Source organism: Equus quagga, chromosome 4 (assembly GCF_021613505.1).
Source record: "Equus quagga isolate Etosha38 chromosome 4, UCLA_HA_Equagga_1.0, whole genome shotgun sequence".
NCBI classification, from domain to species: domain Eukaryota; kingdom Metazoa; phylum Chordata; class Mammalia; order Perissodactyla; family Equidae; genus Equus; species Equus quagga.
This window is the reverse complement of record NC_060270.1, coordinates 64,091,119-64,110,865: the sequence shown is the minus strand read 5'-3', so window position 1 is coordinate 64,110,865 and position 19,747 is coordinate 64,091,119. Positions and strand designations below refer to the sequence as shown.

General features: G+C 37.9%; 1 protein-coding gene across 2 annotated transcripts in view; it reads left to right on the top strand.

Moving 5' to 3' along the window:
• UGGT1 (UDP-glucose glycoprotein glucosyltransferase 1) overlaps positions 1–19,747 on the top strand; it is a 114,529-nt gene that overhangs the window by 31,843 nt on the left and 62,939 nt on the right. For both annotated transcript variants that reach the window (XM_046658060.1, XM_046658059.1), the window contains exons 12-17: positions 3,364–3,455; positions 4,802–4,952; positions 7,990–8,109; positions 9,372–9,457; positions 13,308–13,443; positions 15,529–15,660. In XM_046658060.1, the coding sequence (XP_046514016.1) occupies positions 3,364–3,455; positions 4,802–4,952; positions 7,990–8,109; positions 9,372–9,457; positions 13,308–13,443; positions 15,529–15,660 (717 nt within the window). The remainder of the gene's footprint in view (positions 1–3,363; positions 3,456–4,801; positions 4,953–7,989; positions 8,110–9,371; positions 9,458–13,307; positions 13,444–15,528; positions 15,661–19,747) is intronic.

Below are 19,747 nucleotides of genomic sequence, written 5' to 3'. Positions count from 1 at the left end.
TTTGTTTTTGGTTTAGTCCCTTATTTTGGTGCAGCAGTCATGCTTCTTGAGAAAAGTTGCATGCAAAGTAAATTTCAGACTCTGAGAAATCGATTTCTGTTTTTATTGATAGCTTGGGTGGATATAGAATTCTAGATCGGAAGTCATTTCGAAGTTTGAAGTTATTGCTCCTAGGAATTTTGGTTTCCATTGTGGCTGTTGAGAAGTCTGAAGCCTTTGTATAAGATCTGTTTTTCCTTTCTGGAATCATCTAGGATCTTTTCTTTGACCCTAGTAATCTGAAATTTCACAACGCTATGCTTTTTTGAAAAGTCTCTGACTGTTGGGTGGTGGGTAGGCTCTTTAAATCTGGAAAATCATTGTCTTTCAATTTGGGACATTTTCTTGAATTATTTCTTTCTTCTAGTTTGTCTTTTCTGTTTTCCTACAACTCTTTATTTATTTATTTTGAAGATGTTTTTGTACCTCCTTGACTAGTTTGACCTAATTTAAAAAAATCTTTTCATTCCTATTTTCCAACTCTTTTGTCTTTTGATTTTAAACTTTCTATGAAGGATTTTTCAACCCCTTTGTTGAGACTTTTCCTTTAGTTGTCAAGTTTTTAATTTCCAAGAGTGGTGGTGGTTCTTGGGTTCTTCTTTTTATGGTGTTCTTGTATCTTTATGAAGATAGCAGTGGTGCATGTGTGTGTGTCTCCTCTCTGCTCAGTCTGTTTCCTCTTAAGTTGCCTTTCTTTCTGTCTTGCTCTTTTGCCTATAGTGTTAGAGGCTTTCCTTAGGTGCTGGTGACCCGTGGCTAGCTGCTCATGTTGAAGAGTGAGGCAGGAAAGCTGATTGGAAGCCTTAAGGATGAGACTTTTGACTGTAGGCTACACCCGTGTGGCTGTTTCCTAGGGAGCCCCAGTGATGGTATCTTTAAATCTTTGCTCTTGAACTGTTCAATCTCCAGAAAAGATCTTTTAATCTTCTGCCCGGAGGGCGAAGTCTGGCCACCAGAGGGTAGAAGCCCAGGAGGGAGGGGCATGTGATAGCTTCAGGTCCCCTGTTTTCAGTATGGGATCCCCGCCCTCAGTTGTGTTTTGTTTCCCACAGTTCCCAGATTTTCTCTTTTACTCCTTCCAGCGAGTGAGCCTCCGTGTTTTTGGAGTAGAGGGAGTTGTAACAGAGTCACCTGCTGTGTGAAATCCGCAGGGAGTCTGGGGCTCTTATGTTTGAAGGCTTTCTGTCAGAACTCAGATTTTAGACTAATAATTACCCCTCGTACCTGTGTTCTTTGAGCTGCCGGTTCCTGAGCCTTTTGGGGAGTCCGCAGGTGACCTGGGGTTCTTCTTGGCTTCTCCTGCTGTCGGCCTAGCGCTCAGCTTTCTCAGGATTGCAGAGACAGTCACTGCGCACACATCTTCTTTCCAGCTTCCAAAATTAGTTGCCTTTTTTATCTGTTGTTATGGATTTATAGCTTTAAAAGAGTCTCTTTTTAAAAAACTGACATTTCAAAAGTGTTTCAGAAGGAAAGAAGGAGGAATGATTGTGTTCAGTCTACTCTCTTTACCCCAGATTTTCTTTTTTTTTCCCTAAAGATTGGCACCTGAGCTAACAACTGTTGCCAATCTTCTTCTTCTTCTTTTTTTTTCCTGCTTTATCTCCCCAAACCCCCCATACATAGTTGTATATCTTAGTTGCAGGTCCTTCTAGTTGTGGGATGTGGGACGCCGCCTCAACGTGGCCTGACGAGCGGTGCCATGTCCGCACCCAGGATCCAAACCCTGGGCTGCCGCAGCAGAGCGCACAAACTTAACCACTCGGCCATGGAGCTGGCCCCATACCCCAGATTTTCTTAATCTTTATGCATATTAGTTGAATAGCTCTAAGGAATAAATAAACCAAATATCTCAAATATTTACTAATTGAAGAAACTTTGACAGTTTTTATTTACTTTGTTTTTGATTTCCAGAATAACAATATCAAATATTAATTATGGGATTTTTTTTTCTCCCCAAGGAAGATAAAACATTAAATTATACAGGCTATATATTGATACCTACTGGATTCTTCATTTTTTTGAATAAAATATTTTACTAAAGTATAAAATACAAAAGTATAAAACACATACAAAAATGTGTACAAATCCTACATCTTTAGTGTAATGACTTTTCACAAGTGAACACATATGTGTTACCGGCGTCCAGATCTAGAAGTACCTAGGAGCTGTGCTGAGCTGCTCAGAATCAGCCTTTCTTACAGTCAAAGGGTGCTGTGCTCGCAGCCTGGAAGTGAGTGGACATGGAATTTTTCTCTGCTGTGTAAGAAATTCTAATTCTCATTGATGCAACTCTCCATTGTGTTGCTTGCTGTTTAATCCTGGCAGAGCAAAGAAGCAAAAGCCATGGCTTCCTCATTGTTTTGTTTCGTGTTTTCCCCATGCAATACTAGAACTTAAGTTTATTTCTCTTTGTCCACAGACTGGGGGGGATATAAAGGAGCTCAGCAGTCCCTTGGAGTTCCTTCCTAGGAGGGAAGCTCAGTTCTTCCCCTAGCCCTGAGAGAACTACAGGGTTACATTCTGTCCCTAGTATCTGATTAGTTTCTTCCCTTCTCTACTGTGTGGAATTCCTCCCTGTGTGGATTACCTCCCGAATATGTAAATAACTGTCCCCATTTCCTTGGAGAGAAAGAGGAATTGAATGGAGAGGATGTAAGCCAACGGAAACTACAATATGGTCTCAAAGCAGTGTTTCTGATGGGTCAGGCAGCTCTTTAGGGCTGCAAGGGCCACACAGCCACGTGTGTGCCAGGACAGCCACCGTCTCGGAGCACCAGGTCATTGAAGGGCCCCACAGAAGCCCGGTCTTGGAGAGCTAGGTTGCATGTAGGTGCTGTCCTCAGCACAGCAACTAGAAGTTTCTTGGTATGCCTTATTTGATGCTGTGAGGGAGGCGTGGGCTTTTGAAGCCCTTTTAGGTTAGATCCCTGGATTTCATCAGGAAGGCCCACCTGTGTTTGGTGCTGCAACCTCAGTTGGCATCACACACAGGGAAGAGTAACAGAAGTCCTCTTTTATGAAAAGTGACCCTCAGTACTTGGTTTATTTAACGCCCCCCGCCCCGACATTATAGGAAACGGTTGTATAAATCATTGTTGGAAGGAGGGGAGGAAGGAGAGGTGTAGCCCATAAGCCAGCAGTTTCATCACAGTGTAGTAAATGCTGGGAAGGGTCTCTGGGAGAGAGACGTAAAGGAAATGTGAGCCTAGCCTTAGGGTCTCCTATGGTAAATAAGGGGATGTCAGTACTTGTACATATAATAAAGCCAGAAGCATGGAAATTTTTGTTAAGCATTTCTTCCTGCTCCTTTTTTTAACATTTCAGTATTTCAAGGGAACTTTAGGATTACAGCCTGGAGATTCAGCGCTGTTCATCAATGGACTTCATATTGATTTAGATACACAGGATATATTCAGGTATGGATAATGTTTTTCATTCTCTGAAAAGTTTGTATCATGTGTAGCTCCTTGTGATGTGTTCAGATTGGTGTTCCTCCTTGATGTGGCTTGTTGCGAAGCCTGACGGCTTGCAGGCCCGGTGCGTGCGTTCACGTGGGCCCATGTTCTCACTGGGCTGGGCAGGAGGATACTTTGCCATTTTTTATCATAATGTACACATTTAAGGCCTTGGGCATTTAGGGCCCAGTGTTTCTTGAGGACGCCCTTTTAGAGCTATTGTTGTCCTGTTAACCATAGAAATAGAAAAGAGCAGCGTTTTTTGCTTCTGGGAACAGTGTGAAGTAGGTTTATTTGAAATACTGTCTTTGGTGTCTCAGAAGGTGTTCTGTCTTACATATATTATCTAAATACTTACCTTTTTGTTTTATTAAAATGTGGTTCAGGCCTAAATTGCTCTAAGTTGTCCTCATGAATTTTTGTGGGGAGCAGTGGACAGATTTTATTCTTGGAATTGAAATGGACACAGTTTACACTCTGGCTTCATAAATGTAAACACAAAAGCTGTTACTAATGCTGCAGAAGGAGCGGTTTCCACAGTAAGATGTTTCTCACATTAATTATTTTAATTGAGCTTTTATGTCTACATATTGCTTTACAGAGCTAGTGAAAAATTAGTGAAGGACATTTTAAAAGATTACCCATATTTTTCACTAAAATATATATGTATATCTTGAGTACTTGCTCATTATAAACAGTTTTAAATAATACAGAGATGAAGGAACCTTATAAGAAGTAAATTCTTCATCCCATCTTCTTATTTATTCCTCCTCCCCCAGCAAACCTCTGAGTGGGCTGTGAATTTCTCCAGACCCTTTCCTGTGGTTATATGTGTGTGTACGTGTGTGAATTGATACTGATATTGAAACATACATTAAAGATATATAACCTATTATTTCTTTTCTTTCTTTTTAATAAACTCTTTATTTTGAGATAATTGTAGATTCATATGCGTTTGTAAGAAATAATACAGAGCGATTCCATAGAGTAACACAGAGAGTGTTTTTGAAAACATGCAATGTAAAATCCGGGTTTAGGATGGTTTCATCCTCAAATTGTGTGTTTATATTTAGAGAAGTTTTACACACAGTGTATAGGAATACGTTGACAAGTGTAAGTAAACGTGACCCAAGATGCAAGTGCTGCCTACTTTGTTCTGCATACTTGACAAGATGGAGCAAGGAGAACAGCTCCCTTGTTTGGTCCCTCAACTGGTTTTACAGGGCATTGAGTTTGAACTGATCAGTTGTTTTCATGGTGAGGATTTTTTTTAAAGCTTTTTCTGTTAAACACCTTTTTTTTTCCAGTCTGGTTGATGTCTTGAAGAATGAAGCTCGGGTAATGGAGGGTCTGCACAGACTGGGAATAGAAGGCCTTTCTCTGCATAATGTTTTGAAACTGAACACCCAGCCCTCTGAGGCAGACTATGCCGTAGACATCAGGAGTCCTGCTATTTCAGTACGTATTCCGTTAGCGTGTCCGCGGGGCCTTTAGCCAGGTATTTTATTACAGTTTTTGCATTTGTCTTTTATGAGAGTAAGTTATTCCTACCACTCTTTTGTTGACATCAAACAAAGATTTACAACAATTGCTTGTATGTGGCTATGTGTACATTATGAAGTAGGCTCTCAAATGCTCCAGAAGGTTGAGTTATTATGTTTAGTGTGGTTAAGACAGTGATGCTTTTCCACTTTCCTATCCCCCGGAATTCAGCTAAGCGTCTCTTGGGAAAGAGTGTTCGGTTTGTATTTTCTTGATTGCATACAAGTCGTGTGGGATTTTGTTTAAAAATTTCGATTTTTAGCCAGTAGCCTTCTTTAAAACGACTTTAGCATTTTATATGTGAAGGATGTATATAGATTAATATCTGCTGTATGATGGCTCTGAGCCTTTGTCTCCTCATCTGTAAAAGAGAATGGAGGGAATAGAGCTATCTTGGGCAGTGGTGGTAAAAGTGAGAGCAGTGTGAGGTGTGCTGAGCACACTGTTGGCGCTCCAGTTCTTTTTCTTTGGTTTTTGTACTGCATTTATTTTAGGGGAATTTTTTTTTTATTGCAGTTATATTGGTTTATAACATTGTATAAATTTCAGGTGTACATCATTATATTTCGATTTCTGTGTAGATTACATCATGTTCACCACCCAAAGACTAATTACAATCCATCACCACACACGTGTTCCTAATCACTCCTTTTGTCTTCCCCCCTCCCCTTTTCCCCTCTTGTAACCACCAATCCAATCTCTGTTTCTATGTGTTTGTCGTCGTTTTTATCTTTTACTTAGGAGTGAGGACATATGGTATTTGACTTTCTCCCTCTGACTTATTTCACTCAGCATAATACCCTCAAGGTCTATCCATGTTGTCACAAACTGCTGTATTTCATCATTTCTTATGCCTGAGTAGTTTTCCGTTATGTATATATACCACATCTTCTTTATCCGTTCGTCCCTTGATGGGCACCTAGGTTGCTTCCAGATCTTGGCTATTGTGAATAATGCTGCGATTAACATAGCGGTGCATGTATCTTTATGTATTCGTGTTTTCATGTTCTTTGCATAAATACCCAGCAGTACTGGATCATATGGTAGATCTATTCTTAATTTTCTGAGGAATCTCCATACTGTTTTCCATAGTGACTGCACTAGTTTGCACTCCCCCCAGCAGTGAACGAGAGTTCCCTTCTCTCCTCCTCCTCTCCAACACTTGTTGTTTCCTGTCTTGTTAATTCTGACAGCTGTGAGGTGATATATCACTGTAGTTTTGATTTACATTTCCCTGATAGTTAGTGATGTTAAACATCTTTTCATGTGCCTGTTGGCCATCTGTATATATTCTTTGGAGAAACGTCTGTTCAGATCTTTTGCCCATTTTTTAATTGGGTTGTTAGTTTTGTTGTTGTTGAGATGTATGAGTTTTTTATATATTTTGGATATTAACCAATTATCAGATATATGGTTTGCAAATATCTTCTCCCAGTTGTTAGGTTGTCTTTTCATTTTGTTGATGGTTTCCTTTGCTGTGCAGAAGTTTTTTAGTTTGATGTAGACTCATTTGTTCATTTTATGTATTGTTTTTGAGGGAAATTTTTTTTAAAGAAATAATGTAGAATGTAGATGATCCTTACTTGAGTTCTCACTTGGTGATATAATTGTTATTTTGATGAATACTGTTATGTCATTTGTTTTTCTGTTAAAAATGTTTTTAATTGCAAAGAGTAAAGAGATTAACATAATTAACAACCGTATGACCCATCACTGTACTTACTAAATGTTAACATTTAATCATTTTGTGTCAGATCTATTGTTTTCTTGGAAGAAAAAAATGTTTCGATCAAAGCCCTCCTTATATCTCTTCCCAGTTCCACCCCCTCCTCCCAGCAGATAATTCCTCTTCTGAAGTTGTGCATTCCTCCTGTCCCTTATTTTATCATTTTATTTCCAATTGGATGTTTTAAAAATCTGAAAAATGCCATATCAGTATCCTTCATCAATTTGCTTTATTTTTTTCAAGACTTGCATAGGTTGATACATATAGATCTAGTTTATCAGATCATGTTTATATTTTACTTTCTTTTAAAAAATCTTTCATACATTCACAGTTTAAAATTTAAGACATACAAAGGGGATATATTGAAAAGTCTCATCACCCAGCTGTCCATTGTTTCTCCCCAGAAGCCACAGGCATTATCAGTTACTTGTGTATCCTTCCAGAAAGGCTCTGTGTTTACACGAGCAAGGTAGTATACACACACTTTCTTACTCTGCCCTTTTTGTATGAATGGTACACAGTGTTTGTTTATCCATTGCTCTCTTTATGGACATTAAGTTCTTTCTGAGTTTTTGCTGCTGTAAGCGGTGCTGTAATGGCTCTTTCTGTACCTCTGTCAATGTGCATACATATGAGAATTCGTATGGGGTAGATGTCTAGAACTGGAGTACTCATTGGTAGGTAGTAGTAAAGTCTTCAACTTTATTTGGTCGTCTTCTCTAAAGTGACTGTTCCGGACACCCGCATTGGGTGAGAGTTCCCAGTGCTCTATATCTTTGCCTCTTCTTGGATATTGACACACTTTTAAGATTTTTTTGTTTAATGAGTGTGAAATTTCATTGTGGGTTTAGTTTATATTTCTCAGATTGCTAGTGAAGGTGTACATCTTTCCTTGTGTTAATTGCCTGCTTGAATTTCTTCTGTAAATTTCTTATTCATATTCGTGACTCATTTCTGTTTCTCATATGTTGCTTGTCTTTTTTTATTGATATGTTAGATTGCTATACATATTCTTGACACTAGTCCTTTGTTTTGTAGGTTGCAAATATCTTCTATTCTGTGACTTGTGTTTTAGTCCCTTATTTTTCTATTTGATCTTTAGATTTTTAAAAATGGCCTTTTCCTATGTGATTCTTCTTTAAAAAATTTAAAGCCTTATTGTTGTTTCTGCAGATTTCCTTAATGGTGACTGAAGTGTATGCCCCATGTTGTGTTATTTTTTCTTAGTGGATCAACAACCTGGAGGTTGACAGCAGGTATAATTCATGGCCTTCTAGTCTACAGGAGTTGCTTCGACCCACCTTTCCTGGTGTGATCCGGCAGATCAGGAAGAACTTGCATAACATGGTAAGTAAGACTCCTTGTGTCTGGCTGTGAACTCTTTCTCCCTTGCCTTCTTCCCTACCTTTTTGTCATATCTAGAATGTTCATATCTCTCCTTTGCTAGCTGCTTCTCCCCGCCATTACCACCATGAAATAGGCTCTTTTTCTAGTCCCGAATTCAAACTGAAAGGGTTTTGATAGTATCGATCATTTGTAGGGCTGTGAGATGTCAATGGATGAGGAAATGCTCCTCACTCTTAACCTGGAGGTTTAGACTCTGTTGTGTTAGTTTTAAGATAGTTCTCCTTTTCACTCAGAAGATGAATACGTTGCTGCTGTTTTTCTTGAATATCTTAAGCCCTAAAATTTAATAGTTCAGTTTATTCCCTTAAATAAGTCTTTCCATTAGCTCCTACTTGTTCTCCTCTCCCTCTTGTTGTTCTCTTTTTTTTTTTTTTTGAGGAAGATTAGCCCTGAGCTAACTGCTGCCAATCCTCCTCTTTTTGCTGAGGAAGACTGGCCCTGAGCTCACATCCGTGCCCATCTTCCTCTACTTTATACATGAGACGCCTACCACAGCATGGTGTGCCAAGTGATGCCATGTCCGCATCCGGGATCCGAACTGGCGAACCCCGGGCTGCCGAAGTGGAACATGTGCACTTAACTGCTGTACCACCGGGCCGGCCCCTCTGGTTGTTCTTTATTTCCCAGCTCTGGAGAGAGAGGAAGAGCAGTCTTAGTTGGTCTTCTTTCCCTCTCATTTCTTCCCTCACAGAGCTCCTAGAGAGAGAGGGCAGGTCGGCCCCCTCAGAGCACGCAGGGAGAGCTCTCCTCTCTGCCTCCTCACTCCTGAAACTGCTCTAAGCACATCATGAGCGTGCGATACACTGCAGCTATGACTGTGCTCTAAAAAGGGGTTCTAAATGAATTCTTAGTTTAGAGATCCTTAGACATGAATACACAGAAGCTGATCTCCATTTTCGAAGGTGAGAGAGTTAATAAAACTTGGATTTTGTTAGATGTAGTAAAAGCATAGGTATTAGCAATCTGGAGTGTGTAATTCCCTTGTCATCAGAATAAGACCATGAGAAGATAACTTCGCCTTTCAGTGCCACGTCCTTTGCACATAAAGGGGGGTGGCTGCTGTTTGTATAATTCCTCCTCTATCTGGTTCAGCAGTAGCTGGAAAAAGATTGCCATGAAGTATAAAGACTAAGGACATTTTTACTGGCCCAGAGCCATTTGAATAAATGTCATTTCCTGTGTTCCTTTCCTTTTCCCCCTAGGTTTTCATAGTTGATCCTGCTCATGAGACCACAGCGGAGTTGATGAACACAGCTGAGATGTTCCTCAGTAATCATATACCACTAAGGTAACAGTTGGATTGATTTGATGATGTATCTGATTTAGCTGAGGTTTGGTTTGTCATTCTTAAATGCAAGGCTAGTGCTACTGAATTATAGAAGAATTAACAGTGGGGATCATGAATGTTGGTTTTATCTTTTGCTCAGTATGAACCTGGTATCTTTTGGGACAGAGAATTTGATTCTCAATGAAAATAGGCTTACTACCATTGAATTATTAATAAATAGCATGTGTAAAAATAGTTTGTGGTCTCAACATGCTTCTCAGTGAGAGGGAATTTTCCTAGGGGAGTATCCACATCACAAAGTCTTTTCCACTTTCAGCAGAGATAAAGAGCTTTGCCAACAACTTTGTTTGTCTGTCAAGGACTAAATATATACACACCTTTTTTTTTTTTTGAGGAAGATTAGCCCTGAGCTAACATCTGCTGCCAATCCTCCTCTTTTTGCTGAGGAAGACTGGCCCTGAGCTAACATCCATGCCCGTCTTCCTCTACTTTATATGTGGACGCCTGCTACAGCATGGCTTGACAAGCAGTGCGCAGGTCTGCACCCGGGATCCGAACTGGCGAACCCTGGGCTGCCAAAGCAGAATGCTCAAACTTAACTGCTGCGCCACTGTGCTGGCCCTATACATACCTTTTTTTTAGATGCAAACAGACAGTTTATTTCACTTGCGTTGCCAAATCTACCAACAGGGTACTTGAACGGCTGGGTTTCCACTGTGCCTTTTAAGAACAATGTTTTAAGGTTTTATATATAGTTGTTAAGATATTCTCACTTACATTCTGAATAATATCTGATAATTTTACATGTTGACAAAATTTCTTAGAAAACATGAAAATAAAGAAGAAAAGAAGTCTGTAACTAACAAATGTTGTTGTGTATTCTCTACCTAGTGCTGAGCTAAATGCTGTGAATGGTATATGAGCCACATTCCTATCTTCTTGGAAAAAAATACTCTGCATACTTTCAGACACTTTAAGAAGGTGTATGTTTAAGTGCTAGGTTATGGCCTACTAGTTTTAATTGCTTTAGAATTTCAGAGAAACAAAAGATTATAGACTGAGATATTTGGGAAAGACAAAGGTTTCATGGGAAAGTTGAATTTCAGATAGGCTTTGAAGAGAATAGAGGGTTTTCCTTGGTGGTAAAGCAGAGATTTTGAGTTTAATGAAATTTTTCATGTAAAGTGTGAATACCACCTGGTTAGATGGAGGAATAAACTACTGGATTACTGCCAGAGCTATGTTTCAATTAAAAGAGAAATATAAGAACACAGAAGGAGTTGGCTCATGGTACACAGTGGGCACTGATGACATATTTACTGAGTTGCGTTGACGGACACAAAAAGGAAGCGTGGTCTTCAGATTGCAAAGACAGGTGAGAAGAAGGCGCTTAACTCACAGGCAAGAGAGAGGCGTGCTGTGAACAGTTTGGAGAGACCCAAGGCGGGCTGGCTGTTGTTTCACTCTTGGTTGCGGTTCATGTGCTACGCCAAGGTTTTGGGCCAAGGAGAGGAGAGGATAAATCTGAGAGACTCCCTAGTGGTACTTGCTGGGGGACTGGGCCTGGGGGGAACAAGAGAAGTCGGAATTTGGGGCTTAGCTATTAGAAAAACTCTGATGCCCTTTCCAGAAATTGGAAACTTGGGAAGGGGTATTACTTTGTGAGGAGATAATCAGGTTCTAGCCCCCCCTTTTTTGTAAGAATAATATTTAGGTCATTTCTGTCTTAAGTCTACTCATGATTTCTATCATAAGTGGGATTTTAAAAAACAAAGACAATTTTCATCTAAAAACAAACCCTCTTGCCACCCCCATCCATGTGTACAGATATTTTACACATGCCTCCCAAGAGCATGATGTATATGTGTATATTTTCTTCTTCTATTTTTAGGCTATACCTTTTAAAATTTTAATTAATAGACTTTGTATTTTTTAGAGCAATATTGACTGTTTAACTGGTATTGATGCATTATTATTAACTAATGTCCATGATTTACATTAGGGTTCATTGTTTTGCATTGTACATTCTTTGGGTTTTGACAGACGTGTAATGACATATTTCTACCATTACAGTATGGTACAGATTAGTTTTACTGCCCTGAATGTTCCCCGTGCTCAGCCTTATCTGTCCCTCCACCCCACCCTCCCAGCCCCTGGTGACCACTGATCTTTGTACTATCTCCATAGTTTTGCCTTTTCCAGAATCAGACTTATGGCCTTTTTTCCGATTGGATTTTCACTTAGCAGTATGCTTTTAAGGTTTGCCATGTCTTTCTGTGGCTTGATAGCTCATTTCTTTTTATCATTGAATAATGTTCTACTATATGGATGTACCATAGTCCTTTTTTTCCATTCGCCTTGTTGACAAACATCTTGGTTCCTTCCAAGTTTGGAAATTATGAATAAAGCTGCTGTAAACATTTGTGTGCAGATTTTTGTATGGATATAAATTTTCAGCTCATTTGGGCAAATACCAAGGAGTGTGATTTCTTTATCTTATGGTAAAAGTATGTTTAGTTTTGTAAGAAACTGCCACACTTCTTCCAAAGTGGTTGTACTATTTTGCATTCTCACCAGCAATGAATGAGCGTTCCTATTGTTCCACATCCACTCCAGAATTTGGTGGTGTTGCTGTTGTGGATTTTAGCCATTCTAATAGGTATGTAGTGGTATCTTTGTGGCTTTAATTTGAAATTTCCTAATGTCATGTGATGTTGAGCATCTTTTTATATACTATTTGCTAACTGGATTGTCTTGTTTGGTGAAGTACCTTTTCAGATCTTTTGCCCATTTTTAGCTATTTTTTTTTTATTGTTGAGTTTTAGGAGTTCTTTGTATATTTTGGATATCAGTCCTTTATCAGATATGTGTTCACACAAATTTTCTGCCAGTCTTTGGCTTGTCTTCATTCTCTTAACAGTTTCTTTCACAGAGCAGAAGTTCTTAATTTTACTGAAGTCTAGCTTATCAGTCCTTCTTGTCATGAGTTGTACTTTCGGTATTAGATCAAATAAGTCATTGCCAAACCCAAGATCACCTAAATTTTCTCCTATGTTATTTTCTAGGAAGTTTGTAGTTTTGTGTTTTACGTTTATGTTTATGATCCATTTTGAGTTAATTTTTGTGAAGGGTATAAGATCTTTAGATTCATCATTTTGCATATGGATGTCCAGTTGTTGCAGCATCATTTGTTCAAAAGACTACCTTTTCTCCATTGAATTGCTTTTGCTCCAATATGGAGGCTAGTGGCGTCTATATTGGCCAGTGCAAGGGTTTTTCTTGCTAGTCTGTAGATGTGTGATGGTATCTCTTTGTGATTAGTTCTTTTATTTTAAATTTTAAAATGTAATAAACTTTAACCTTGGTTGTAGCTTTTTGCTGAAGAACAATAGTAAATATTTTTATGCTTTCCACTTACGTATGATTCTCATATTGCTTATGTTAAATCTCAAAATCCCCTCTTTCCGTATGTTTTCACATTCTGAAAATTTTCACTTCTCCTAATTTTTGTTTAAAAACAGAACACAATCTCCATCTAAACCCATAGCAATGCTCTTTATGTCAGTAAAAGCCTCATTTCATGAGGTGGAAACAGCTTGCTTTAACAGTTGAAAAGTCTATGCCACCTTTGGGACACGGCTTTTCTGTTCTGGAAGTGATTGATGCCTTTGCCTGTCGTGTTGGAGTATGATGTGAACTGTGTTTTTCAATAGAGGATCATTTTCCTCTATTAGCTGCAGTATTTGTGGGAGTACGAGGATGCCATTCCTTTTAACTGGTTGCATTTTAACTATTGAACAAAAGCGATAAGTTTCCTTTTCTTCTTTCTGCCCTTCCTTCTCTTCTCCAGGCTTGGTTTAATCTTTGTGGTTAATGACTCTGAAGACATTGATGGGATGCAGGATGCTGGAGTGGCTGTTCTGAGAGCGCATAATTATGTTGCCCAAGAAGCGGATGATTATCATGCCTTCCAAACTCTGATACATGTATGTTTTCATTGCAAATGCCAAATAATTTTTTTAATCTAACTTATTCTGAGAAATAATATGTGGTAGGGAGATTCTATATTTCTATAAAGAGTAAGATAAATTATTCACACAAACTTTATATGTTTCCTATTTCAGGAGTTGCCTTTACTTTATTGATTCACCACTGTTAGTAATAGATTGCTGAGATTTTAGCTGAGACCAGATTCCTTGGGAGCCTTATGATGTATCTTTGTCTTCTGCCTTTTGGTGATTTCAAATCACTGATTAATGCCTTTTGATACATGTGATGTTCTCTACTTGTTTAAAAAATGTTTGCTTTTTTTTTTCTCTTTAAGACCATCATGATAGTTTAGATAAAGATTCAGTTTAATATTCAAGTCATAAAATTCTAAGTTTTTTCCATTTTAACTGCACACTCTGAAATGCCCTGATTTTTATATGTCTTTAAGATACTTGCTCAAGTTTAAACAAAGAACTCTTCTTGTTTTCTTGTTTTTTTCCTTATTTTTGAATATAAAAAATTTTGTAAGTATCAGTTGTTTTGTTTACAGATTAGTGGTAATTATTGAAAAACCATCTTTGAAGCAGTTGATTTTCAGTACTTTTACTTGTAAACATGTCAGTCTTCTGTTTATTATGTTTGTTATGTTTATTATTTAGAGATTCAGTCAGAGGAGTTTTTTTATTGTTAAAACGTTCATTTGTTTATTGGCTAGTATTTATTAAAGACCCACCATTTGCCAGGCCTGGTACTAGCTGCAAGCGATACAAAGAAGAGGAAGACTTCACTTCTGTCCTTCAAGGCCTTATAGTCTAATGGGGGAAGCCTCCACGCGGATGGTCTCAAACACTGTGGGAAGCCCGGCTGCCTATGGCAGCACCAGCACCTCACTCTGCTAGGGACGGCCACGGGCGTTTTGTGGAGTGCGAAGTTGTCTCAGTTGAGTGTAGGAGGAAAAACTGCGTTAGCTGAACAATGGCTGCAAATCAGGTAGTGATTCCAGCTTGTTAGTATGACTTGAGCAGAATATTATGAGAGCAGAATGGCCCACCTGTTCATTGAGGCCATTAGGCTAGGTAACAGGTGTCCAGATTGAAGTGTTAAACTCCAGTGAAAAACACCATCTGATGCACGTTTGGAGATGGTTGTGATGAAGGGTGAAGACAGTGGCAGGGGTGGCCAGTCGATGAGCCATTGCTGTGATCTCTCTGCGAAGTGATGGTGAAGGTAGTTCGCAATAGGACTGTGGAGAATGCAGAATGCAATCAGTTCAAAAGAAGTGGCTGAGGATGGTGTTTTAAAGTCTGCTTGTTAAAGCCCCCCCCCCCCCCCCCCGCCCTGGTAGCTATGTGTATGAAGGAAAAGATAAATATGAGTTTTCATTTCTTTTTATTTTTAATCGCAAAAGTAAAAAAAATTCATTGTATGTTTATTGTAAAAAGAAATTCAAATAATATTACAGTATGTTGATTTTGAATCTCTCCGTCTCTCCCCTCCCTAATCCTGCTGCATAGAGGTAACCACTATAGAGCCACTTTAAAGGTCGCCTTGTACACCTTCTGGATGTTTAGCTGTATGTGTACAGACAGTTTTGTTGTTTGTTTTTTTCTTGAGGAAGATTAGCCCCGAGTGAACATCTGCTGCCAATCCTCACATTTTTGCTGAGGAAGATTGGCCCTAAGCTAACATCTGTGCCCATCTTCCTCTACTTATGTCTGTTTTTTAAAAACAGGGAGTATGCCATACATGTTTTGCAACTTTTTCCCCTTGAACATCATGCACATAAGTTCTTATTTCAAGGATTATTTGTAAGTATTCAGATTTTTAAAAAACTAATCAATTTTTGCATTTGAGACTTGGTGTGACTGTGAACTGGTTGTGTCATTTTAAGAATATGTAGTTTCTAATGTAAGAAGACGTCTTAAGGAGGTTATATGAAAAAGGGAGAATTGCTAATCTGTCCCATTTGACCTTTAAGAAAAATAGCCATGTTTTCCTCTACATTCAGAAATCTTTGATAGTAAACACTCTGAAATCTAGATTTAAAAGTGTAGTTGGTTACCTGGTTTTTCTTTCTTCAGATATATAACAAAGTAAGAACTGGAGAAAAAGTGAAAGTTGAACACGTGGTCAGTGTCCTGGAGAAGAAATATCCATATGTAGAAGTAAACAGCATTTTGGGGATTGACTCTGCTTATGATCAAAATCGGAAGGTAAAAACTCCTTTGGTGCTTCTCCTTTGACCGCAGCACTGTGCTTTCCTCACCTCCCTTTTTTGGGGTTGTTGTTAATAGAGGTGGTGGTGAATAAAGTATTTAGGTACTTAGCGTTTAAACATTTAGCACTTTTCTGTTTGCAATGTAATGTATATTTCAATTTTGTGAAGATACTATTGATTCATAGCTGGCACATTAACTATTGAGTTGTACGACAGTCTCTGTTTCACAGAGCATTGGCAGTGCTTGTGTGATAGGTGTTCCGGCTAACATCTGTTGGTCTATGCTGCGTGCTTGCCAGGATGCGATGTGTAGCTTCATGTGTGTCATTTATCCAGTTGTTTAGGCTAAAGATGGAATGTATTAAACAGAATGGCAAAGTGTGATAATGAAGACATAGGGAAAAATTTAAAAATTTTTATTTAAAGATAAGTGTTTCTTGTGACAATATTAATTTTTCTGAATCATGGAGGACAGGATATCTTTTCATTTTTTGTGTCATCTTCAGTGTTTTTCATCGAAGTCTTGTAGTTTTCAGTGTCTAAATCTTTCACCTCTTTGGTTAAATTTATTCCTAAATATTTTATTGTTTTTCATGCTGTTGTGAGTGAGATTGTTTTATCTTTTTCAGATATTTTGTTGTTAGTGTATGGAAACGCACCTGATTTCTGTATGTTGATTTTGCATCCTGCAACTTTACTGAATTCATTGGTTATTTCTAATAGTTTTTTGGTGGAGTCTTTAGGATTTTGTATATATTAGATCATTTCATTTGCAAACAAAGGCAGTTTTACTTCTTCCTTTCTGATGTGGATGCTTTTTACTTATTTTTCTTGTCTCGAGGCTCTGGCTAGGACTTCCAGTATTATGTTGAATAGCAGTGGTGAGAGTGGGCATCCTTGTGTTGTTCCTGATCTCAGAGGGATGGCTTTCAACCTTTTACCTTTGAGTATGGTGTTAGCTGTGGGCTTGTCATATATAGCTTTTATTATGTTTAGGTATGTTTCTTCTGTATCCAATTTGTTGAGCATATTTATCCTCAAAGGATATTATATTTTGTTAAATGCTTTTTCTGCATCTATTGAGATGATCATATGATTTTTATGTTTTATTCTTTTAATGTGGTGTGTCACATTTATTGATTTGTGTATGTTGAACCGTCCTTGCATCCCAGGGATAAATCAAACTTGATTATAGTATATGATCCTTTTAATGTGCTGGTGAATTTAGTTGATTAATATTTTGTTGAGAATTTTTGCATCTATATTAATCAGGGATATTGGCCTATAGTTTTCTTTTAGTGTCCTTATCTCTCTTTGTTATCAGGGTAATGCTGACCTCATGAAATGTGTTTGGGAGTGTTCTGTCTTCAATTTCTTGCAAGAGTTTGAGAAGGATTGGTATTAATTCTTCTGTAAATGTTGGGTAGAATCTACCAGGGAAACCATGTACTCCTGGGCTTTACTTTGTTGGGAGGTTTTTGATTACAGATTCAAACTCCTTACTCATTATTGGTCTGTTCAGATTTTCTATTTCTTTGTGATTCATTCTTGGTAGATTGTGTTTCTAGGAATTTATCCGTTTCTTCTAGGTTGTCTGATTTTTGTGGTGTATAATTGTTCATAGTAGTCTCTTGTGATCCTTTGTATTTCTGTGTTATCAGTTGTAATATCTTTTGTTTCATTTCTGATTTTGAATTTTTTGTCTTTTTTCTCAGTCCAACTAAAGGTTTGTCAATTTTGTTTCTCTTTTCAAAAAACCAGCTCTTAGTTTCGTTGATCTTTTCTGTTGTTTATCTGGTCTCTATTTCTTTTATTTTTGCTCTGATCTTTATTTCCTTTCTTCTGCTAACTTTGAGCTTGATTTGTTCTTTTGTTTCTAGTGTGTCATGGTGTCAAGTAAGGCTGTTTATCTGAGATCTTTCCGTTTTCTTAAGATAGGTGTTTATTGCTATAAACTACTCTGTTAGAAGTGCTTTTGCTGCATCCTGTAAGTTTTGGTATGTTATGTTTCCGTTTTCCTTTGTTTCAAGATAATTTTTTGGTTCCCCTTTGATTTCTTCTTGACTGGTTGTTAGGGAGTGTGTTCTGTAATTTCCACATATCTGTGAATTTTCCAGCTTTCTTCCTGTTACTGATTTCTAGAATGTTATATTTGCTTGAGAAGAATGTGTATTCTGCTTCTGTTGAATGGAATGTTATATATATGTCTGTTCGATCCATTTGGTCTAAAGTATAATTCAGTTCCAATGTTTCCATATTGATTTTCTGACTGGATTATTTATGCATTGTTGACAATGAGGTATTGAATGCCCCTACAAACATTGTGTTTTTGTCTGTTTCTCCCTTGAGATCTGTTAATATTTGCTTAATATATTTCGGTGCCCCAATGTTGGGTGCTTAAATATTTATGATTGTTATATCTTCTCAATAAATTGACTCATTTATCATTATATAATGACCTTTTCTCTCTTGTTCCAGTTTTTGGCTTAAACTCTATTTTGTCTGATGTAAGTATAGCTACCCCTGCTCTCTTTTGGTTTCTACTTGCATAGAATATCTTTTTCCATCCTTTTAATTTTGAGTCTGTGTGTGTCCTTAAAGCTGCAATGAACCTCTTGTAGGCTTATCTGGTTGCATCTTGTAGGCTCATATAGTTCTGTCTTGTTTTTTCATCCGTTCAGCCTTTTGATTGGAGAATTTAATACAGTTACATTTAGAGTAATTATTTATAGGTAAAGGACATACCAGTGCCATCTTATTGTTTTCTGGCTGTTTTGTACTTTTCTTGTTCCTTTCTTCATCTCTTGTGGCCTTCCTTTGTAAATTGATGATTTTCCATGATAATATGCTTTGATTCCTTTCTCTTTATCTTTTGTGAATCTACTGTAGATTTTTGCTTTGTGGTTACTATGAGGCTTACATAAAACATCTTGTAGATATAACAGTGTGTTTTACACTAATTACTTAACTTTGATCACATCCAAAAACTGCCCTTTGATTTCCTCCCCTTTGCTTTTCTTTCTTTTTTTTTTCTTGCTGGGAAAGATTCACCCTGAGCTAACATCTGTTGCTAATCGTCCTCTCTTTCTTTTTTTCCCTTCCCCAAAGCCCCAGTACGTAGTTGTATAGTCTAGTTATAAGTCCTTCTGGTTCTTCCATGTGAGCCGCTGACACAGCATGGCCACTGACAGATGAGTGGTGTGGTTCCACGCGCAGGAACTGAACCTAGGCTGCTGAAGTGGAGTGTGGGGAACTTCAACCACTAGGCTCTCAGTGCTGGCTCACCCCTTTTCTGTTTTTGATGTCTAAATTTACCTCTTTTTTATATTGTATATTCATTAAAAAATATTATAGCCAGTTCTTTTTAATACTTTGTCCTTTAACGTTTATACTAGAGTTAAGTGTAACCCATCATCATATTATAGTATTAGAATATTCTGATTTTTGACTATATGCTTACCTTTACCAGTGTGTTGTATGTTTTCGTGTTACTAATTAGCATCCTTTCATTTCAACTTGAACTCTCAGCATTTCTTACAAGGCAGGTTTAGTGGTGGTGAACTCTCTCAGCTTTTGTTGTCTGGGAAAGTTTTTCTCTCTCCTTCATTTCTAAAGGATAACTTTGCCAGGTAGAGTATTCTTGATTGGCAGTTTTTTCCTTTCAGCACTTGGAGTATATCATTCTACTCTCTCCTTGCCTGCTGAGAAATTCACTGGTAGTCTTTCCTGGTAACTTGCAAGCTTCTTTTCTCTTGCGGCTTTTAAGATTCTTTATCTTTGATTTCTGAACAGTTTTATTATAATGTGTCTTAGGGATGATCTCTTTAAGTTGATTTGTTTGGTGACCTATGAGCTTCATGAACTTGGCTGTCTAAATCTCTCCCCAGATTGGGAGATTTTTAGCCATTATATCTTTAAATAAGCTTTCTGCCCCCTTTTCCATCTGTCTCCCTCTGAAACTCCAATAATGTACAAATTATCCGGATACCATTTCTTTCTTTTATTCTTTTTTTGTTCTCCTCTGACTAATTTCAAACTTTATGTCTTCTCACAGATTTTTTTCCTTTTCTTGATCCATTCTG